We start from the raw sequence: 25,111 nt of genomic DNA on the forward strand, positions 1-25,111 counted from the left end.
ACTGGATGACCCGAAAGCTTCCTGTTAAACAAACTTGGACTTTAAAAGCATTGATTCACTAATATCTGACCCTCCAGCAAAGTCAATTATTCATTTTAATACAAAACAATAAATCCAAATCCCCTTTGAAATCCCCTTTGTCCATCCTCGTATCTCTCCACTTTTTCCCCAATCTATCAGTCTCCATTTTGGGAGACAGACTATCCGTTGATATTTTCTATTAAACCCACCAACTCCCAGTTACCTTGACTACGCCTCTGCCCATCTCATCTGCTTTCTCTCATTTCCTCTGTCACATCCGCACCTGTTTCCACTTCGGTGGTTGAATACTCCAATTTCGAATTCTTGAATTGGAATTATTTTTGATGGAATAACATCTGTCAATCACCACAGTTTGTACACCTTCTGCACATGCACCATTTGACTGTGAAATATTCCAATGAGTAGCAAATTTTGGCAGAAATATACCATTGGAGCATCATGGTTAACTCTCAGAGCCAAATTAATTAATGGAGTAAACTCTGGAAATTTTACTCACAAACATAACACAAAGAATATACATTTCGATAAAAACCTGAGTCACGATCATTTTTGCACATGTTTAAACGTGGGAATGTAGGGAGTGAACAAATAAATGGGAAACCAGATTTTCAAAAGCAAACAAATACAATCATTAAGATTTTTAAGGGTGATTTCAAACAATCTTGAATTATTTTACTCATTGTGACTTTTTAAACAGTTTTATTGATGTGGAACATTAATCAACTGTACTGGGTGCACAGAGAATCCAAGAATTCTTTCCCAGAATATCTACTTTTCCCAGAAAAATCGCCATGCATGCAATCACACACACAAAACTAAAACAAAGAGCATCGACAGTAAAAATCCCCTTGAAGAGCTGAGCTTTGAAAAAGTTTTATCTAACTTCCTTAGCAACTAGGATCAGCAACTAAACAGAGAACTCAATAAAAAATATAAACTGGTTTTGTGCCAATATCACCAAGGGAAAGCAAACTGACAGACATGACATAAAATTTCTCTTTGTATTTCAGAACCCAACCAAAAGACAAGCTTCCAGTGGAGAATTACTAATAAAAACAATCCTGTTTCCAAGAAAAATTGTATACGCTGCAGAATTCTACAGAGAAGAAAAATCCCTGCAAGATTATACAGTAAAACCGTGGCATCCAGCACCTATGGGGATTGGTAGATGTTGGATAAGCTCATTTTCCAATTGCTTAAGACTCACTCTTACAATGCCTAATACACCTGCACTAAGAATAAAAAGACAAAAAAACCACACTGTACTTACACTGAACTTGCATAACATACAAAACTTAAATCATTTTACATCATTTTCTGTCACATTCTTTGAAAACATTTAACTGTCACTGCATCCCCCTCCAAAGACGAACAATGACATAATAAATAATTACCCCCCTGCCCCAAAGTTTACAGATAAATCCTCTGACCAGGGCGATTCTTTCAAAGCAGGGATAAGGAGACACTTTTAGAGAGTCACCCCAATGGCGAGCAGCATCAACCAGCTCTTCACCCTGGGTGAAACCATTGCTGTTTCACACAACTTTATACAAACAGTTGCTACGCACAAAGTACGACCAAGGAACTCCGCTGGCTGAATATTTGCTCCCATTTTCAACAGGGATTGGCCTATTGAGGTCAAATTTGAAGCATATTGCAGAGCAGAAGAAACACATGAGCTGGAAGTTGACCATGCTTTACAATATCATACTTTCATACTTAAAATGAAAATATCCTCCAAAAATGTAATTTCCCAGCACAATCAACCATCATCTTGATGAGAAGTAATTTTGCTATTAATATTACACTTCACTTAAATTGGAGTTTACGGTCCTTCTGAAGGAAACCATGGAATTTTCAGCCCTTCTGAGGCAGGTCTCTGAGGACAATTTGATTCCATTCAATTCCAAGTCTGAAACAACTCAAACTGATGTGAGAGCTAGACTCTTACACCAGGTTGGGTCGGTGGGTTGTTTGAGGTGCTGCATTCCCTTCTGTTAATAAAAACATGTACTCCTGATATACTTCTGATGCAACATTATTCCAAATGATGCTTTTCCACACGAGCCAAGGAAGAAACAGTGCAATTAATTCAAGGAAATTTTAAGCACATCCTTTCATGTTTTTCTCCATATTCCTGTCAGTATCTTGTGATAGAGATGAAAATAGAAAGAACTAATGGAATAAATGTCCACCAGCATTCAATCTCATTGCATTAACAGTGAAATCAGATGATTTAGACAAGAGAACAACATCATCAGTAGGTTGAAGTCAGATTTATCAGATCAGCGTTTTAAATGTGGTGCAGAGGTAGGTACTTTTTTTTTAAAAAAAACATTCGACTTGGTCACATCCTAAAATGAGACCTTTTTGGATAGATTTAGGAATTTTTTTTAAAAAAGAACCAGTTACAGGAATTAAGTTTCCACAAAATCCAGAATTATTTGTTTTAGGGAATATCTAAACATCAAACAGAATTTGTCAAAATAGCATTAGCAGTGTGGCACAATGGAATGACAGGATGCATAGTTGTGTTCCCCTTGAGAAGATTTCTTACAATTTAAGAAATAAAGATGACTTGTTTTTGCAAATTTGGGACCTGTATTTACAAATTTCAGGTAAAAATTTGAAGACATTTACCTGTTTCTGGGGATCTGCATTAGCCTCCTCCAAAAAAATTAAATAGAATATATATTGGAGATATGTGTGGGTGAGCAGCACTTTCTTGGTAATCCTTTCTGTTTTCCTTTTCTTTCCCTTTTTCTGTTCTTATCACTATTTTTTTGGGGGGAGTTCCTGGAGTGGGGGGGGGGAGTGGGGGATTTAATCATCATGGAAGGTGCAATGGCTTTATGTTTTTCTATTTGTGTCTTTTCATCCTTGAAACTGAAACCATGTATGAACAAAAACTTTAAACAAAATATTCAACAAAATTAAAAAAACACCCCTCCCAAACAGACAGCTACAAATTCATTCCAAGTGAAGTCAGTGAATTACAATCTAACTGCAGTACTTCACAATAAATTAGCTGAATACATGTTTTCACACATCCTTGCCTCTTGAAGACTCACTCGACTGAACTTCAATTGCAAAGTACTGAACTTATGACAAGGTGATTAATTTCATGCATGTTCAAACTTATTTGGGAGGAAAATTTTCAACTTAAAGCTATTACAAGGCAATTGACCCAAAAGAAGCATTGAATTAATTTGCTTGGTGACTTATATTTAGAGGCTACAAATGGTCTTCCTCAGCATATCAGAAAACACACACCAATCAACTGGAGCATTTACATGAATTAACGCTTTCAATTATTTGACCAGAAAGGACTTACTTTTCAAATGATTTTCTTTTCGGCATGCTTGCACAGAATTACTTCTAACACAAGAGATTTTAAATGTTCAAATTCTAGAAACTGATACCAAGAGGGGTGTGTGGAGTCCTTCACAATGTTTATTGCCTTCCAGCTGTATCAAGGATAGTAGATGTCCTTCATGGTCGGAAGAGAGCGCCCCACCCCCCCCCCCTCCCCAATGATCCATGGGATCTTGTGGTCCAAGGTGGTACAGCTTCCAAACCAGGCAGTGATGTAGTTGCACAGGATGCTCTTGATATATCCTCTGTAGGATGGAGGATGGGAGATTAACTTTCCTCAGCCGTCGCAACCTGCTGAGTTTCTCAGTTCGATTGTGCATTGCAACATCAATGGATGAGTTGGTTTCAGCCACCAAGAGGCCTGAACCTACACCTGACTTGTTTGCATAGCCCTTTGCTCTTGATTAACAGTTGGATCAAAGAGACAAATTATGGCAAATTCTGCATAAGTTATTCATATTCCCTGGGAATAAGGAACTTGAAGATTGATCTGACGCAAAATTTTAAACTATTGAAGAAACTTGCCAGAAAATATACTATGTTGGGATCATAAAATTAAACAAACCAAACCAGTTGAAAGAAATCCATGAAAAACACGCCAAGCAAAAAATTACAATCATGACTTATGCAAAGTAAACTGAGAGTTTGCAATAACTAAATATATTTACGTCACACAAATAGCCAAGATGATGCCTCTCAAAAGCTAGTATGATTATTCAGGCAAAAATCCACAATATAAATGTTTCTCTTACGATCACTTGCTTACATTATAAATCATTGAAGTTTATATTTCCAGAAGCTAACTTAACCCATTGAAAAAAAAAAGTTGCACACCTCGAGACACGAGGCCACACTAAATATTCGATAGAGGACGGACTTCAGATCTGCATCAACACATTTAAAAATGTGTCATTGTGTCTGCAACCTCAAAATTAGGTGTTCGCAATAAGCTGGTGAAAAATCAAATTAATTTTCCCTTCAACCATTACAAAAACGCCAGTACCCTCAACTTCATTCTCCTGTTTTATTTTGTTTTCCTTTATAAATTCCTCATGTCCAAGATCTAAACATAAAGATAAAACATGAAAAATGGGAAAAGCTATGCTCCGGAACTATGAGAAATAAACACGAGGTTACGCATGATACAATATAATTGGTTACACAGGCTATATATCACGCCCCAAAAGTTAAATAAATGGGACCCAACAGTATCAGATAGATGTTTTCGCTGTTAAGAAGGAAACGGGAACAACAGTACATGCAATTTGGACATGTGAGAAAGTGGAAAAGTTTTGGGAAGATCTAAATCAGGTATTAAATAAAATCACAAAATGCAACATACCAAAAAATCCAGAGATCTTTCTTTTAAGTAACATAAGAAGTTAAGAACTAGGCCTCGATTTGGATGAAGCACAAAAAAGATTTATTATGATAGCCTTAGCTGTCGCAAAAAAATGTATAATGGAAATCAGAATAGAGCCTGAGAGTACATCATAGAAATGAATAAATGTATTCCATTGGAAAAAATAACATACAATTTAAGAAATAACGTCACAGTATTCGAAGAAATTTCGGAACCGTACATGGAACACAAAAGAGAGGGCCTACCGTGGACCTCCACCCCCTAAAATTACAGAATGAGAAGACGACGAAATGAACTGACCCAGTGTGTAAAACTAGACGACACAATTTTCTTGTCTATTTTCATTGTGTGATGACATTGTTTAATGGGTTTATTGTATTGTATATATTGAACGTTTAATGAGTTTGGGGGGGGGGTGGGAAGGAGGTAGGGAAGGGAGGGAAAAAGGGGAGAAAATTACACTGTGTATATTCAAGAGGGAAAAGTTTGTGTGTAGAAAAGGAAACAAATATCCTCTTAACTACACACTCAAATTTGCAATTTGTAACATTCCCAAAGTATTTTGGTTCATACGGTTCATAGTGTGAAAAAAAATTTTTAATTTTAAAGAAATTCTTCATGTCCAACCCAATCCCTAAATGAATACTTCTCACTTGTAAACAGGCAGGTAGCAGGGACAGCATTTATCATCTCCTCTTCCAGAAAGCCAAGCTGAATGAAATGCCACCATAAAAGTTAGAGCAGCGGAACTGAAAAATTAAATAGCCAAATATACTCCAAAAACAATGAATTGGCTTCTAACATGAGTTTCCTAGTGCAGTTTTAAATGGATCAAATTCGAAAAAATTTTTTTTTTAAAAATGAACTACGATTGAGACAAACTTGTGCTGAGAATTATTACCTGTTTCAGTTTTATTGGCAAATCCTGCTGCTTGCTTGATAGCAGCTGCTGTTAATGCTAATCCTTTACTTCTCCTTAAGCCATACTGCAGCACAGTCTCAAACTGAGCACACAGACAGATCACCCTGTGAACAGAGCAAATGAAACGCATGACTTGTTGAAACCGGAGGAGCCCAAAAAAAGTTTCATTCTTTCTAGATTTGAAAACACAATTTTAAAAAAAAGTCGCTTTGAGCACATTTCAACAAGAAGCACAAAAATAAATGACTGAGAATCAGGAAAAGTTTGTGTGTACAAAAGGAAACAAATATCCTCTTAACTACACACTCAAATTTGCAATTTGTAACATTCCCAAAGTATCACATGCACTTTAATGCTGAGCGTTAAATCAAGGATCTTAAAACCACTGCATCAATCTCATAGCCAAATATCTTGAATTAACATCAGACGTATCAAGAGCATCAAAATCGAGACTAGCAGGCTAGGAAATCACTTCCCGCCCCCCCAACCCACCACAGGCTGTGAGACTGAATGACAGATTCCTGTCACCAAGTAAATCATCCCATATATGTGTGTCCATGTGCATCACGGTCCAGAGAAATGCTGTTTTGTCTGGCTGTACGCATACAATCAGATGTGAACTTGAGAAAATTCTTTCCTCATAAGTTCAACTGTGAACTGAAGTGTGAAAGCCACCCTGCACAGCAGTAAATTATATTGTAGATTACTGTTTACAAAAAAATTCAGTCTCCATCTTTTTGGTGTTGTGTACAAAGGCGATAGATCGTCAAAACTATCTTTACCAGTATTTTGGATTCTGTTTTCAGAAGAGCCAGTAGATAAACCTTAGCAAAGAATTCAGTCTGGACTGCACAAAGAAAACATAATGGCGCCACCAAGAGCAGCAGTTGGGCAATCTAAATACTCCACTGGACTGAAGATTCCTGTGCTCCTGCGTCCAATCCTCGAATATGTACCAAACTGAAACAGGCACTCAGACGAAAATCAGCTGACATTCATCCTGCATGAATTAGTTTGATCATTCTCAGAAATGCAGAGGTTCAAGTCCATTCCAACTCCAGAATAATGTGATCATAATGTAGCCCTTCTCAGCAGAGATTGAGGATCTAATCCAATGAGTTGTGCAAAATGTTATCAGTTTATTCAGACTGGACAGTCACCTGTTACAGACAAATCTCTTGGGAACTGAATCATTAAGATTATGCAATTCTCTTTATTGCACTGACTCTTCAAAGAACCCATTTTTCTTCTCATGTAGTATTTAGAAATCCTATTGTTCAGATAGGATGAAACAAGACATGGTCTCTCTCTCTCTCTCTCTCGAGGCAAACTTAATGTGGTTAAATACTATCTGAAAACAATCAGCAATACAGCAAAACTAGGATTTGGCTCTGGTCTTTTGGGCAACCCGACCTCAGGAATGATTGGCATGTGCATTTATTTAATTCCCAGGTTAATTTAATTTATCCATAAACCAGATCCTCCACATGAGACAAATCAAGCAAGACCAATACTGTATATTAAGGTTGCAAATGAATGGATATCCAAGGAAAAAGATCTAGCATGAATACTCCTCCCTGACCACAATTCATTTTGAAAGAGACTGTGACACAAGAAGACCCATCATTTAATTGTTCACACAGAAAGCTCTTGCATTCACAGCAATTTACTGAATCCAGAGGAAGGGCTGAAATCTGAAACGTCAATCATATAGCTATGACGCTGCAAGACCTCCTAACAATCAGACCGTCTGCAAAGCAGACTTTCGCGTTTTCCAAATTTCTTGTCTGTCCAGATTCTCAACTTCTTCTGATGAGATCATAGCAGCTTCTTGAAGTTTGATACTAACCCATGTCTACAGGCTTCACAAATGCACTTTTTTTATTTCTGATTTTTGTAAAATCAATACAACTCCTCCCTTTCCTTACCTCCCTTCCCCATTTTTCCTGAGGATGTGCATCCAGGAATATTTCAACCCAAACCTGCTCTTTTATTTTTCAGCCAGGACACTGGAATTGAACATCAACGCTGTTAAATACATATCATGTTCTGTAAATTGTCTGATTCTCTCCTGGTCTTATTCTAACGAAAATCTTTCTTTCATTCATTCTGATGTTAATTCTTATTGTTCCCAATCTCTTTGCTTCTTAATTTTAATACTACCTGCGTGTGTCCAACCTCTGCACCAATGCATTTAAAGCAGTACGGTTAACACAATGCTGTTATAGCACCAGTGTCCAGAGCTCGAATCTGGCACTGTCTGCAAGGAGTTTGAACATTCTCCCCATGTCTGCATGTGTTTTCTCCAGGCACTACAGTTTACTCCCACCCTTCAAAATGTACCAGGGTTGTAGGTCAATTGGGTGTAAATTGGGCACCACAGGGCTCATGGACAAAGAGCTATTACTGTGCTATATGTATGTCGTCTAATACCCCTTTTAGAGATCCCACTTAATTGGCCTGTGAAAAATCCGTGTTTAAAGCCAGGTCAGGTCATTTGCACTGAACCAAAAGCAGGGTTGAAACGCATCAGCTCTGATGCTACCTACCTTAGTGGGTAATTTACATTTTCATCCATCATCTTTGCCATAACAGAGTTCATCCACATCAAAATCACTTTCAGAATAAATCATGCAGTGCTTCAAACCATCGTGCATGAGCCAGCATGTGATTGCAAGAAGAAACATGGCCTCACAGTGCCTATGGGACACTGCATTTAACAGGCAAGTACCCCCTCCCTTGTTCTTCACTTGTCCCTCTTTTGAGGGTGTAGAGCCTACACCCCCCCCCCCAAAATGGAAGGCAAATTAATGTCCAGATCAAGGTGGCACCAGACAGAGAACAGAGTCCTCAAAAGCTGCCCTGTCCAGCCTAAAACCGGACATCTGGCGCCACCCTACTCACAACACAGATGCAATTGAAATAACATTTCAGCAATAGTGGGGGGGGGGGGGGGGAAAAGCTAAATGTTGGATTTGGAATCCAAAGTAATAAGTGATTAAATAAATCAGAAGTCAGGAACAAATTAAAGTACACCTTACCTACTATCCGCATCTGATGCAATTTCTTTTCTTCCACCAAAGCGAATTTGGCACTATATTTTAAAAAGGGATAGGTTTCAGTCATGATGAAAACTGAAAAAAAAATTAAGGAAGCACAAATGACTTTACAAGCCCCCACCACCCACAAACCAGGGTTCCCAGATTTGGCTTTGGTACCAAACAGCAGAGATTTGGGGTCTTCTTGAATCAGTTGGGAGCAGAAAGTGCCGATTACTGTTTTTCTGAGGTTTTATATGATTTTTTGGTTCTGTCGATGGTTGTTACAACTTATTAAACATTTTTTACTTTTTTTTTAATCTGGCAACCCTGCCACAAACCCCTATTGAAAAGGAGAAGCCGAGGAGACACCCCAACAGGAAAGACCATAGCAGCAGACCAGCAAGGGGCTCAGTGGCTGAGACCCACACAGGCTGGGGGCTGCTGGAAACTTAAGAGCCCAAACCAGGCTGATGAAGCCTGATTGTGGGAATCAGGTTACAGAACCACGATTTGACTGGGTGCAGAGAGCAAGTAGGGCCTGCGAAGAGGCCTCAGGTGCAGGAAGCTTCATGATTCTATTGGAGGCTTGAACCAGAGAGCTCAGGATCGCCAAGGATCGAACAGGAGGGCAAAGGGCTGCAGAAGTGCATCAGGGGAATTCATGACAAACCGCCTTTCAGAAAGGACTCCCTTTGGTTCTCTCTCATTGTTGGGGGTACTGGGTAATGCTGGTAGCAACTCTTTGTGCGCCTTTTTGGCAGGCAAAAGTTGACAAATTTTATGCATCAGTCCATGACAATAAAAGAATCTTTAGACTGTCAAGACAAGATAAAGTCTAAACACCCAAGGCCCCTCCAAAAACCAAGGACAGAGATGAAATCTTCAGGACAGAGAAACTAAGTTTATTTGTCATATTACACCGAGGGCAGTGAGAAGGGTTCTTCAAGTTAGTAAAATCAGATTCTTGTTTTAGGTGCGGTAATTCGGTTGGAACTTTTTTTCATGCTGTTTGGTTATGTGTACATATACAATCTTTTTGGAAAGCAATTCAATTGTTTTTGGAACATCTGTATAAGATTAAAATACTTTTAGATCCGACAATATTTTTGTTGGATAAGTTGAAGCCTTTGAAAGATTTCGGATTAAATAGATTTCAGATTGCTTTTGTATATTTAGGTTTATCTGTAGTGAAAAAATGTATAGCAAGTACATGGAAAAATGCTAATAGGATTGATATTAATAGATGGCATGAGATGAAAACTTGTTTGGTAATGGAAAAAATTACATATGTTTTACATGATAATTATTTTTTTTCTTAATAGGTGGTCTTTATATTTAGAATATTTACATTTAGATTTATCTTGATTAGATTTTAGTAAGTATATTTTGGTTTTCTTTTTTCTTTCTTTGGCTCTCCTAAAGAGAACTGGCTGAGAGGGGGGAGGGGGGGTTTCTTTTCTTTTTTTTAAAGGAAAAAAAAATTATCGTTCATAAAATGTATTTTTCTTATTGTATGTAACAACTTTGATGAACAAATAAATAAAGTTAAAAAGTTAGTAAAAACACAATGGAGAAACTCAGCTGGCCAAACAGCACATTTCATGTAGCAAAGATAAAGATATATGACCAACATTTCAGGCCTGAGCCCTTTATCAACTTAGGAGTAAAATGTAGGCAGGCACCTGAATAAGATTGGGAGGGGGTGCAGGGGGAGGAGTTCAGCCCACAGTTGAGGTAATAGGTGGAAGAGGGAGGGGACAAGAGTAGGCAAGTATACGGTACATAATCATTTATACACAATATTAAAGAATCAATATTAATTCTGAAGATTATCACTTCTCAAAAGTTCATGGGAGATTAAATACAGCATTTCAGCAAAGAAGATAATTGGGGGTAATTATGAAGCATTCTTGGATTCCCTATTTGCAAATAGAGAGAGGGGTGGAGAGCTGGAGGAAAGGAGACAGAGGGATAGGGAATTGAGGGAGAATGAGGAATGGTGTTGCATAAACTAGAGAAGTCTATTTTATGCCATCAGGTTAGAGAGTGTGCAGACAGACATTAGATGTTGCTCCCCAAATTTATAGGTGGCCCTGGTTTGACAGGCACATCAACATGGGAGTGAGCGCAGAGGCAGTGGACAGACATGGCAGTGCAGGAGTGGAGTGCAGAAATGAAATGGTTGGCTACTGGGAGATCCCCATCATTAAGCAAACTGGCTCTGTGTGTATCAATGAAGGGTTCTCCCTGTCTGCGTCCAGTCTTTCCGATGTAGAAAAGGCTGGAGCACCGGCTGCAGTAGATGATCCCTGTATTTTCACAAGTGCAGCGTTGCTTCACTTGGAAGGTCTATTTAGGGCCCCAAATGGTGGTATGGGAGAGATGTGGCAACAAGTGTAGCACTTCCGGCGGTCACAGGGGTACATGTGATTAAGGAGAGAGCATCACGAGAGACGGACCAAGTGAAGTTGAGATTGGGGTGAAACTTAGCAGCAAAGTGGATAATGATGACAACATTGCAGAGGAAGACTTTAGGAAACTTGCCTGTGTCGACTTGTAGCATGGATTGCTCCACAATCCAACAAAAAAAAAAACAGACATAGCTGGGACCCATGCACATACCCTGGCTACTCCTTTCATTTGAAGAAAGTGGGATGAGTCAAAGGAGAAGCTATTGAGGGTGTAAACAAGTTTTGCCAGGCAGAGGAGTGGGACAGCTTTAGTGTGTTGTTAAAGAAACAAAGGGCTTTGAGAACTTCTGAATGGGGGATAGAGGAGCAGAGAGATTGCAAGTCAATAGTGAAAATAAGGTGGTCAAGTTCACAAAATTGAAAGTTATTGAAAGGATGGAGGATATGTGAAGTATTGCTGATGTCGGTAGGGAGGAACTGCACCAGGGGAGTAAAAATTGGAGTCAAGATGATATCCATTCGTTGGACAGGAGCATGCAGAAACAATGGGTCTACCTGGGCAACTGGGTTCGTGTATCTTGGTTTGGACATAGAACAGAGTAGTGCAGGGACAGGAAACAATGAGGGAGGAGGCCGTACAAGGAAGATATTCCGACCACTACAAGCATGAATTTTGACACGTAGTTTCATATACATATACACTATATTCAGTGCCCTCCATAATGTTTGGGACAAACACTGTTTTTTCCTTTATTTACCCCTGTGCTCCCAGAGTTTTAAATTTGTAATCAAACAATTCATATGTGATTTAAGTGAACATTACAGATTTTATTCAAGGTTATTTGTATACATTTTGGTTTGACCATGCAGAAATTACAGCACTTTTTATACATAATATATATTTGTTATACGGTACATAATCATTTATACACAATATTAAAGAATCAATATTAATTCTGAAGATTATCACTTCTCAAAAGTTCATGGGAGATTAAATACAGCATTTCAGCAAAGAAGATAATTGGGGGTAATTATGAAGCATTCTTGGATTCCTGCCTTCACTGAAATTTGCTCTGTTGTCGCCCTCTTGATTAGGATCATGGCTTGCATACACAAGATGGAACCAAATTTGAAGAGCATTTTGCAGTTCATCTTCCAACTGATTGCATCCAAGACTTAACTGAGATTGGAAAAAGGTTGTTTCTGATTGATTGGAACCTTCCCCTGCTTTTCTCCTGGAGTTTGTCACAGTGAAGATCATGCTCATTGGTGCATCAAAAGATGCACAGAATCTCCACTGTAAATTGGCAAAGAGCTCATTGCCCCTGATTGAAGATGCTAGAGTCTCCTTTTAATCTTCTCACTGAGATGATCATTCTTTTTTTAATATATTTACATTTTTGTACATATATTAATATCCAAATACAGAAAGCAACTGATATGCCATAGACACGGACCAGTCAAGTATTATACCAATAAGGGGCCATTTATTAACAGACTATATTTCAAATTGGTTAGACTATACTCCAATAACCTCGATTTCTTCCTTGAAGAAAACCACATGATCATATCATAGATACCCTGATCCACTCTCCTCTTCCCAAACATGGACAATGAGATTGTAAATTTGTGGCTAAGCTTTTTAAAACACCTAAGTTTTCAACATCACTACGGACATTTGCTACTCCCAAGATCTTGTTACCTTATCTCGCACAGCCATTCTCAACTTTTTGGTTCGGCTATGGTCCCTTTAGGACTTGGCCCCTTCCCTGTGAGGCAGCCGTTTAGTTGGTTTCTTCCAGACTTCTCTCCTACCCCACCCCCCCAACCGTTACGTGCATGACAGCAGCAATAAAAATCAGCCCAGACGATGTTATATTTAAAATAATATTTTCAATTATTTATCAACAATTAGACAACACTTAACTTAACTCAACATAACTAAATTTATATGCAATTATGTGACTATGCACAAATGTGTGTGTGTGTGCGTGGGCGTGGTGGGCGTGTGCGGGCGTGTGCGGGCGTGTGCGGGCGTGTGCGGGCGTGTGCGGGCGTGTGCGGGCGTGTGCGGGCGTGTGCGGGCGTGTGCGGGCGTGTGCGGGCGTGTGCGGGCGTGTGCGGGCGTGTGCGGGCGTGTGCGGGCGTGTGCGGGCGTGTGCGGGCGTGTGCGGGCGTGTGCGGGCGTGTGCGGGCGTGTGCGGGCGTGTGCGGGCGTGTGCGGGCGTGTGCGGGCGTGTGCGGGCGTGTGCGGGCGTGTGCGGGCGTGTGCGGGCGTGTGCGGGCGTGTGCGGGCGTGTGCGGTGTGTGCGTGGAGTATCCCAACCCACTACAGCTCAAGGCCCAATTCTTTAAAAGTTCAGTTTCAGAAATTCAGTGAGGAAATGTGGGTTTGAAATTGATCCATCACACAGGCTTCAAGATGGGTGAGACGGGCTTGAGGATTAAATTAGCAGTTCCTGAAGTGGGTGACAGAATGTTGATTACTCACGGCTCCCTTGTTGAGATGCTTCAGCGATATGTCCTTTTTAGACGAGTGTCTTGTTCTGCAGATAGAACCCTCTTCATAGGTCAGTCGAGTGGAGTGTAGTTTTTCTTCTCCGAATAAGAGAACCCTTCTCATGGATCAGTTAAAGTAGAGCGCAGTATTTCCTCTGCAACTTTAAAACCCTTTTCGTGGGTCAGTCCAAGTGATTTTTCATCCCTCTATACTAACGGGAGGAAATAATTTGTCTATAACCCACCTTTGTGGGTTTCTCAATCCCACAAAGGAGGTCCAAGAGCTCGTTACTCTTGTGCTACTCCCTTAAAACGTGCACTCTCCTTTCAATAAGATGGTCACATTGTCTTCAATCTGGCTTCCATCTCAAATAAAATGGACTAAAAAAAAAAATGGGAGAACGTCACACCCTGTACACCTTGGGTTCCCTTTCTGAAGGATTTCAGTCTGTGGCCCCCTTTAATGTGCTGTGGACCCCAGGGGGGGGGGGGCTGTATGGCCCCTACTGAAGATGGCTGATCTTGAGGGAATCACTTTTTTGACTTTTTGTTGGTAGAAATAGCAGCAACTGGATGAATAGGCAACTGGAGAAGAAAATGTCCACCTTAATCCTGAATACAAATTTACAAGCCAAAATAACCAAGAATGAATATCAGCAAAACATTGAGGCAATCGTGAAAAATTGTGCATGACGTTAAACATTTCATGCGACTTCGTGAAGGCAAAAATGAATGATCAAAAGAATGACTTTCAAAATTACTCCAGTAAAATGCTACTTCATCAATTGCAAATCTGAGCCTGCCTTGTTAAAAAATTATTTTGATTTAATTTCTCCTTGTACTTGTGAAAAATTAAGGAGAAATTATTTGGTGGGAATCACATCAATCAAACATCATGTCTGACCCCAATTATTTTATTTTCCAGGATACTGCAATCTGAAGCTTCCAGCCAACTTTTAAACTGATGTCTCTTTTTTTCCTACCTCACTCAACAACGATATTGATTTAACTCCTTATCTTAAAACAGTTATATTCCTCTCCTTTTCAATGCTCTGTTCTTCTGGCTTTCTTCAACCTCACTGCTAACAAACCACACATACAACAGCATCCCTGAAAGATTTTGCCACTTTTCCAGCATTACGACATAGACCAGCAGCAATAGAAATTCACCAAGACAAAGGAATCTTAAAAGCAATAATCTTTGCAGCTAAGGCACAATTCTGAAAAGTCAAATTCAAAGTTCAGTCTTTGGAATGTTGTGTTTAATTTTAGAATCTATATACTGATGCTCACAAATAATTATGTAGTTGAGACACCAAGTTATCAGACTTTCAAAACTCACAAATTCTTGTCAAGTTGATTTCAAAGAAATGTCCCTTCATACAAAGGATTTGTCACAGCTCCTTTGTTTCTTGCACAAGACTTGTGACCGTCACGATGCTTTCGCAGACCCAGGTAAGGGTTTTAGACGCAGTAACCATCAAAATGGATATGATCCAGAAACAAAAATAATCTTAATTTCTTTACCCAGATATGGGTCAGTAAGAAGTGACCATTACAACAGCCACAGGATTACTGCTCTCTCTTGATAAAGAGAAACAGCTGGAGTAACTATCTTCTCCCAATGTCACTTTAATTCTGTGTCCAGATCAATCTGAACTGATACTAAAAATGTTGTCTTCATGATAAGTTTGAGCAAATACATGGTTGAGTTTCATTTCCCCAAAAGCACGAGTCATAAGCAGATGGTCTTCTGTTCAGACAGGTCTTTCTGAGCAAACGTTGCATTGTTGCAGCATTTCAATTGAACAAGAAACAAACTGCCTACAGCTCTGAACTAACAGACAGACTGTCAATGGAACAATTATAAGGCTTTTATGGCTTCTTGACTTCGCCTCTGCATCGGTTTCTAAATGGTGGTGTGTGTTTCCCACTCCAACCCACTAAAATGTGGAATATAAACATACAGATTAAAATACCTTTAGCAGCCAGTTTATCTAATATCAATTTTGAATTATTTCTTTCTATATTCAACTCAGAGTGTTGCAAGTAAATAAAATGAATACAGGAAGTTACAGACATCACGATTGGGAAGATGATCAAATGTATGATAAAAGTGATGAATTTAGAGGAATGCCTTTAAGGAAGGCTTGAAAAACAATTTCAAAGCATAGACCACATATGATTGTATACCTAGCCTCTTCAATGATAACCCAAAACTTCAGGACGGCACAGTTAGTGTAGCAGTTAATGCGAAGCTATTATAGCACTAGAGACCTGGGTTCAAATCCTGCACTATCTGTAAAGAGTATGTACTCCCCGTGTCTACACTCGTTTCCTCCCACCCATCAAACGCACTGGGGTTTTGTAGGCTAATTGGGCGGCACAGGTTCATGGGCCAGAATTGCCTGTTAACATGCTGCATGTCTATAAAGAAATCTGACTCCAAGAAATAAACTTCTAATTTATTTCACTGTTTTTAGAGATACGAGGGAATATATTATCAACATTAATTTTAAACTTAAGGCACTGGAGAAGCGGAAGTCCATAGACGTCAAGAAAGAGAAAACAATATTTGATAAAGGATGGAACAAATCAAGCCAGCAAGGAGAGATTAGATATAAACGAGTGGCAAAAAGTGGGTGAAGGGTGTTCCATCTGGAAATGCACAATATTCATTGGTTTTGCAAAACGTGAAGGATGATGGATTCATAGCTCCTGAAGGAAGCCAAACTTCAGTCTTTATTTCTTATGCAAATAATTCTTTGTAGCCTATAAACAGGTTAATTATATCTTACCTGTTTCACAGCATCAAGAAGCCTTTCAAGCAGAGACTGCCTCCTCTCATTTTGGGTCACTGAAAGGTTAAATTTTCAGAATTAGAGGATACAAAATGTCCGTGATAAGTAATTTTTGAATTTTATTTTGAGGCAGATTTATCAAGTGGTAAACTCCACTTATCCTGTGCCACCTCCAGTTCTCCACTGAAGTAAGCCCCACCTGAAGCAAGTTTCACTGTAGTACTAAATAACTTCTGTATCTGCTGAAAGAGGTCTTACTGACCTATCTATACAATACAAATGACAGCCAAGGGCTCTTCAGTGTATCAATTAAAAATCTTTCCTTCATTCAACAAAAACTCAAAAGCTCCCCCCCCCCCCTCCCAAAGCATATATGAAGAACATAGAATAGCACAGGAACTGGCCCTTTTCCCTGTGTCTGTGCTGAACACAATGTCTAAATCAAATTGATTGACTGCATTTGATAGGTATTCTTCCATCTCCTTCATATTCATTTGTCTATTATGAAGCCATTTTATTGCTGCTATCGTATTCATTTCCATCACTAACCCGGCACGCCATTCCAAGCACTAACCACTCTCCGTTTAAAATATTAAAATATATGGCTCACACATCTCCTTTTTCGGAATCAAGGCAAACTTCTTTGGATAAAATTAAAAAGACAAAGGAGCAGGATCTCCATACTTTAATTCCTGAAGATTCTTGGAACTCTTTTTAAATTGGTTAACACATCATCTCTATGCGTCTGTCATTCATTACTACAATTTAAAGTTGTGCATACAGCTGATATGACCACGTCTTTCCAAACGTGCACAAATCCAATCCCTAAGAGTCCTTTCCAATTGTGTCCCTGTCTCCGTTGAGAGGCTCGCTGGCCTGTAATATCCTAGATTATTCGCTTTCAACCTTGAACAAAGGTACAACATTAGCCTCTCTCCAATCATCTGCAACCTTTCCTGTCATTGGAGAGGACACAAAAATCTTCTGCAAGACCCCAACGATCTCTTCACTTGCCTCTCAATAAACAGGCATATATCCCATCAGGCCCAGGGGACTCATCCACCTTAATGCTCCTCAAATTAAAAACAAATACCACCTCTTTCTTGAACTCAAATTGAACAAATACACAAGCCTTCCACATGATCTTTTTTTTTAATTTACAAATGCAGCACAGGCCCATGCAACCCAATTAAACCCAATTGGCCTTCAACCCCTGTATGTTTTGGAGGGTGGGAGGAAACTGGAGGAACCACACAGAGGTGGGGCGAACATACAAACTCCTGACAGACAGCGCAGGATTCAAACCCCGGTCACTGGCACTGTAACAACATCATCATCTCTGCCTCCCTAACTGTGCTGCCCTCTCCTTGGTAAACACTGTATCAAAGTACTTATTTCATGCTTCTCCCATTTCATCTGACGCCAAGCAGAAATCCCCTCTTCTGCCTGGGCGGTTCAGTCTTCTCCCTCGGCAAAAGCAAAATACCTTTGGATTTTCTTCAAGCAGACTTGCCAAGATATTTTATGGCCCCCTTTGACTTTCCTTATGGCCTGCTTTGCTTTCCTACAAACTTTACATTCCTCGGGGGCTCTGCCTGATTGTAGCTTCCTAAACCTGATATAGGCCTCCTTTTCCAACCAAGTTTTATGGCCTCTCTCATCGTTGCAGGTTCTCTTAACTTTGCCAAGCTGCTTCCTTTGCATTGGAACGTGTTGATCCTCCACTCTAATTTGTTGGTCCTTCACCAACTGCCACGTCAGTTGTGGGCTTGCCTGATCACAGCTGCTCCCAATCAACTCCTACTTGCTCCTGTATCATTTTCCTTCCACCAATGCAGTACTTTTTCCCCCCCCACCAAGGCCCAATCTTATCCTTGTCCGTAACTATAGTTAAAGTTATCTGCAGTGACTTTAACCTTCAAGGTTTGAAGCTTGCTGATCAATAAAGTGAATAGGGAAACATTGCAAATGAAAGAAACTTCAGCATTATGTTCGACTGAAAAAAAGGTCAATTGGTTATTGACCAGTTTGTGCTGTATCAGATGATTTCTGCAACATTAATGCCATTGCCATAAACTAGCACAATATTTTTGTTAGATGAGCAATTCTATTTCAAAGAAAAAAAACAACAAAAATTATTTGCACAAAGCCTTCAGTCTGCCTCAGGGTACCCAACTCACAAAGTCATCGAGAATCTTCGAGTTGCATTAAATGTTGAGGCATTTTAGACACCACTCCAGGACTTTACAACACACTATAGTGTAGATAAAAGCTCTCACATGATTGGAGGGAGAATAAACGCTTTTATTAGCTTTCAACAACAGGTAGGGTTTACTAGTAGGCCTCAGAAGGGTTCTGGGTTTAGGCAGGAAACCAGGGTTATATATAGGTAGAGTCAGGAGGTGGGGCCAGTCATCAATACAGCACTCTCCCAGTGAACCCCAGTTCACTACATTCACCCCTTCCTGCAGAATTAAGGGTGTGTGGATGAAGAGAAAATGGAATCAAGAGCCAGTAGAAGACAAAAAAAAATACAGTACATACATTATTTACAAATTTAGGCAGTCTGGGAGGTCTGGAAATCCTGGTGGAGCACCTTAGCACCAGGGGTCCTTAAGTCTCCTGGTCCCCGTGATGGAGGAGTAGTGGGCTCGGGCTCTGGCTCGACGATGGAGAGGGGTTCACTCTCCTCCTGAACTGGATCCCCCAAGGCCCTGAGAGTGGGTGAAGAGAAAGAGCTCGGTAGCTCATGGGGCACCTGAGGCAATAGACCCTCTGTTCTGGCGGGTGCCAGGTGCCTGATGGAGTGTGTCCTCCCTGCCATCTGGGTACTCCACATAGGCATATGTGGGATTGGCATGAAGCAGTTTCACCCTCTCCACTAGGGGGATGGTATTGCTTCTCCTCAAGTGCTTCTTAAGGAAAGGACCGGACCATGACTGGGAGTCTAGTCACCGATGCCGATCTTCTGTCGAAAGTGAACAGTAGCTCGTGCAGAGTAGCATTGGTCGCAGTAAGAGCAGCAACCGAATGGAGTGGAGCACGATGGGGAGGACATCTTGCCAGCGTGAGTCTGGAAGGCCTTTTTGCTTCAGGGCAAGTTTGATAGCTTTCCAGATCATGGCATTCTCTTTTTCAACCTGCCCGTTCCCCCAGGGGTTGCAGCTGGTAGTCCTGCTGGACACGATGCCCCTCACCAGCAGATACTGACACAGCTCATCACTCATGAAGGATGAGCCCCAGTCGCTATGAATATAGCCAGGATACCCGAACAGGGTAAAAAAGGAGTCTAGGCCCTTTATAACCGACAAGGCGAGCGTATCTGAACATGGAATGGCAAACAGGAAGCAGGAGTACTAATCGATGACCAAGAGAAAGATGTTCCCGTTTGTGGAGGGGAGAGCTCCCTTAAAATTGACACTGAGCTGTTCGAAGGGCCTGCATGACTTGATCAGGTGTGCTTTGCAGGATGATAAGTGTGCCTTGCACTAAGCACAGACCTGGCATGACCTGATCATCTCCCTGAAGTCTTCTACCAAGCAGGACAAATTGCGGGACTTGACAAAATGAGTCAATTGACTCTCCAGGCCATTGGTGACGGAGAGCAAGCCGGTGCCTTGCTCGGACCTCATTCAGGACTTTCATGCAGCAAGTCTTCAGTGCCCTGATGGCAGCTTCATACGTCTAGCAGTTCCTACCCTGGAGGTGAGCGCCGACCTCCAGAGTTTGTCTGTGTGGAAGACATCCCTAGTGGCGTTCAGGTAGGCCTGGAAGCAGTCTAGCCAATATGTGAATTCCTCAGCCGCATCAGGGGACTGGGGCGGGGGGGGGGGGGGGATCCTATTAGCAGCATACTGGGATTGAATAATCCCTCCATTCTTGTTTTAAAAGCTAATAAAATTGTAACATAGATAAAAGCTCTCACACGACTGGAGGGATAACAAACACTTTTATTAGCTTTCAACAACAGATAGGGTTCACTAGTAGGCGTCAGAGGGTTCTGGGTTTAGGCGGGAAACCAGGGTTATATATGGGTAAACGGGGGTGGAGCGAGAAGGCGGGGCCAGTCATCAACACTGCACTCTCCCAGTGAATCCCAGATCACTGCACACGTGAACTAATATTATCTCCTTCAACTTTACCTTCACTGCAATCTGCCACTCAATCCATTCATCCACTATCTCACCCCACCACCATCACAAACATGTTTCTGCCTTTCAAAGCCATCTCAACCATGATCATTAACTTACTAGCAGACATCCATTCTCCATTAGAGTCTGCCAAGGGATCGCAACCCCTTCCCAAACCCCATGACCATCCCTTAGCTCACCACTACTTGCCATCAAGTTTATTGTTACGTATACAGAGTGAAATGTTCTCAAAATGAATGCAAACATTACATTTGCCTTCTTTACTCAACCCTCAAGTTCACCTTCGTGGAATCCTGAATGAACTCCCAAGTTCCTCTACATCACTGCTTTCTGCATTCTCTCACCATATAGAAGACAGTCTTTCTACCAAAGTGCATCGACATACACCTCCCTATGCTATATTCCATCTACCACTTCTTTGTCCATTCTCCCAACTCATCCAAGCCCCTGCTTCTTCAACACTTCCTATCCTTCCACCAATCTTCATATCATCTGTCAACATGGCCACAAAGTCTTCAATTCTATCACCTTAATCATTTACATACAACATGAAAAGAGGAAGACCCAACACCAACCTTTGAAACACCACTGGTCACCACAGCCAGCCAGGAAAGTACCACTCTTTGCTTATACCTTTCCTGTATTACCATTGCATCCTATCTTGTTTAGCAGCCTCTTGTGAGGCACCCTGCCAAAGGTCTTCGAAATGTCCAATCTAAAACTGGAAGTCATAGATTAAAGGTGAATGGTAAAAGAATTGAAAAGCATTTTTGTCCCCACACCGAAGGCAGTGGGTATCTTTAAAGATCTGCAAAAGAAACTGGTAGAGACAGGTACAATCCTATTAAGAGTCATCGAGACAGATAGATGGATATGAAAAGTTTACAGCAGTGATTTTCAAACTTTTTCTTTCCACTCACCTACCACCTGAAGTAATCCCTATGCCATAGGTGCTTTGTGATTAGTCAGGGATTGCTTCAGGTAGTAGGTGAGTGGAAAGAAAAAGTTTGAAAACCACCATTTTAATCCAAAAAAAAAGCACTGGAGAAAGTTGGCTGCTCAAACAGTGACCTTCATGTAGCAAAGGCAATAATATATAACAGACATTTCAGGCTTAAGCCCTTCGTCAAGGTACTTCAACCACGGTGTCTACAGATTTTCATGATTTACTTCTGTTTTAATCATAGCTAATTGACTCATTATGTGCAGTTTCATAATGCCAAAGGAGATGACAATTTTTCTCAAGCAAAATATTACAGTAACAACTAGGTCCAGACCAGTGATTCTCAACCTTCCCCTGCACCCCCCCCCCCCCCCAACACCACTTTAAGTAATCCCTTACTGATCCAAGAGCACCTCAGGCATAGGAATTACTTAAGGTGGTATGAGAGTGGAAAGAAAATGCTTGAAAACCCACTGATTTAGAGGAATACAAGACACACACGCAAATGGAACTAACTTGGATGGGCAAAATGGTCGCCTTGGATCAATTGAGCTGAAGGTTCCATTTCAGTCCCATCAAACTCTATGGTTTATAATAGCATTTTAGACAGCAATTAAGGGATTTTTTCATTCCTTAGAAGATAATGTCCTTGTAACTCTCTTTCTCAAATGGTAGTGAACATTTGCATGATTAAAGGAGAGATAAACAAGAGTTACCAAATGCAAACCAAAGTTAAGACAAACTAGATAACAGGCTTGATGAGTAAAATAACCAGTCCCTATTCCTCCCTCATCTTTAGATCAAGGACATAAGCCACTCAAGTCTAGAAGAACCAAACCACTTTGCATCAGGAGTATCACCAAAAGTCACAAAGCCACACCACATGGAAATAGGTCCTTCGGATCAGTTGATCATACCAACTAAACTGTTTATCTGAACTAATCCCATTAGGCCCATAATCCTACAACCTTTCCCCATCTGTGTACGGCGAAATGTCTTTTTGACATCATGCTTATACCACCTCTATCATATCCTCTGGCAGTTCGTTCCATTTACACACCACATGCTGTGTGACAAAGTTGCCATTCAGGTCCTTTTGAATCTTTCTCCCTCTCCTTAAACCCTCTAGTTTTAGACACATCCATTCCTAGCAAAAAGCCTATTCCTCTTAAGTGTCCTCTGATTATTTTGTGTACCCCTGTAAAATCACCCCTCAATTTCCTCTGCTCCAGTAGTAAAAAAAGTCCCAATCTTTCCTAACTCAAGCCCTCCAGTCCTGGTAACATCCTTCTCTATCTTTTTGGCATCCTTTCCAACACAAATTAAACATAAATCACTACTAAAGGTTAAATTTGTTTTAATCTCATAGTCAGAAGTAGGGATGTTTGCTGATAATTGTACAATATTTTATTTACAATTCAGTAAATGAACCAGCTACAGCTACACTCATGTATAAAGACTTAGATAACTAAGTCAGGGATTAAAAATTATTGAGTAACATTGATACTGTTACAAGCCCAAAGGACTCAAAAACCAGAAGCAACAGAAATTCATAATAATATCAATAATTTATAATTAACAATCTAACTTAATCCCCTTCTAATTCTAAGCGCACATGTATGTAACGTTTAGGTGTTCAGAAATGTTCTTCCTCACCATCCAATCATTCACTTTTCACTTCTCCAAGTTCACTAGTATCAGGCAATCTTCCATACTGTGCACAGAATTGAACAGTTATTATATTCACCAACCTCTAGTGCTCAAGTCGTTAACACTCTGGAAGGTCTTTGTTGGTTTCAGAGATATTCTTTGTTCGTTGGACACACAAACTAATCTTTAATCACAACTGAACTGTCTTACCAAAGAAACTTGTCCCCTCTTGGTTTTTCCCAAAAGATGACTTCTTCTTCCAGGTGACCACAAGTTCTTTTTCCCCTATTTCAGGAAAAACACAATAACCAGCCACAACCTCTGCAAGTGACCTCAGTGATTTAGAATAGGCTGAACTCAGAACTCCAAGCCAGTCTTCAAATGGGGTCGTGCATCAGGTCTGCCAACTTTCAGCCTTCACCACAAACTGCTGAAGACGACTCTCAAACAATGGATGTTTAATTTCTGTTTTCAAAACCAAGTGGCCCCTCTTAGGACAACAAATTTCAACCAGATATTTAAAACTCTGGAACCAGTCTAACAGCCAAAAGATTTTGCAGTTCCTGAGCCTGGACATTGTTCAAGCATGCTGATCTATTAACACTTAATGTGAAAATCTCACAAGCACTTCCCATTGTGTCTCCAGTTGGCTTTGCAGAGACTCTTGCATGGCAAATGAGATGTTTGTTTGTGAAATGTGACCTGATAACTAAACCTCACAATCTTACCCTTTAAAGATATTTTTCAATCATAATTTTAAACTTATAACAATACTAAAGTCAGGCAATACCATCTCACAAGAGAGTTCATCACTGTCAGGTCCACAACTATTTATTGCTAGTGTATGGTAGGATCACCATCAACATGAAAAATCCACCAAACAAGCAAGATTTCAAATTGCACGCCTCCGAGATTTGGAAACTTACCACCTCTATATCCACCAGCTACCTCCCTAACAGTGTGCAGCTTCACCAGAAGAGCTGCAGTTGGCTCACCAGACTGAAATTGAGCTGCAGTCTCTCGGATGTACAATAAACCCTGACCTTGCCCATAAAGCCCAGACTTCAAAAAGGGATAGAACACAAAGGAGAAACTCCCACAGAACAACATAGATAACAAAATCATTCTACTCTATCACATTATACACCACAAGCCAGAACACAACTCTGCAGTTCCATCATTTCTAGATTATCATGTCAAGGGCCATGATATCAATATTGTTGCCAGAACAAATGCAGAAACAGATAGAAGAAAATGTTCACTCCCACTTCCAAAAATTTCTTCCACACCCACCCACCCGCAACTTTAAACTCAGCTTCTTGTTGGGTATGAGCAGGAAACAAGTTTTTTTTTAAATGCTGTTCTGTGCAACCTCCAGTGAGGATTGACTGAATTACAAAATCTGGCTAAATGTCAATCATTTGCAAAATATACTCAATGCAAATCATTCTTAGAAGTACAACTTTACAAACTATGGAATTGATACCATATTCCATTCCTAATTTTCTCTAGAGTTTATTAGTCAAAAAGTTAATCCCCAAACATGATGACTTGCAACTTTGTGGGAAATCCCAGCCACAAAGTAATTTCCTGGTATTCAGAAGAAAGTGAACTGACAATGAATCTGCTCACTTTAGTCACATATTTGGTTGGCTCAGCTCATTACATTAACTCAATTAAACAAACAACCCAGACAAGATTGTTGCATTTTCACTTCTGAGTGACTTTTCAAAAACGATTTAGTGGCTTCATGATTGCTATTCCACTATTTTTCAATAAAGATTCAAAATAGCCTAATTTCTCAAAACTCAAAGAGAAAAATCACAAATAAATCTTAACGCTTAAACATTATTAACTGTTCAGTTATTTAATACCAAAGCTGGTCAAACAAAAAAAAAGCTCAGATCTTTTTG

The 25,111-nt window shown here is 40.2% G+C and overlaps 1 protein-coding gene across 2 annotated transcripts in view; it reads right to left on the minus strand.

Annotated features, from left to right (window-relative positions):
* The window catches only part of snx29 (sorting nexin 29), a 354,925-nt gene that overhangs the window by 328,542 nt on the left and 1,272 nt on the right, over window positions 1-25,111 (minus strand). For both annotated transcript variants that reach the window (XM_069905804.1, XM_069905805.1), the window contains exons 2-4: window positions 16,452-16,510; window positions 8,744-8,796; window positions 5,682-5,806 (exon numbers count right to left, since the gene is read on the minus strand). In XM_069905804.1, the coding sequence (XP_069761905.1) occupies window positions 5,682-5,806; window positions 8,744-8,796; window positions 16,452-16,510 (237 nt within the window). The remainder of the gene's footprint in view (window positions 1-5,681; window positions 5,807-8,743; window positions 8,797-16,451; window positions 16,511-25,111) is intronic.

The sequence above is a fragment of the Narcine bancroftii genome, chromosome 12, assembly GCF_036971445.1.
Source record: "Narcine bancroftii isolate sNarBan1 chromosome 12, sNarBan1.hap1, whole genome shotgun sequence".
Classification (NCBI taxonomy): domain Eukaryota; kingdom Metazoa; phylum Chordata; class Chondrichthyes; order Torpediniformes; family Narcinidae; genus Narcine; species Narcine bancroftii.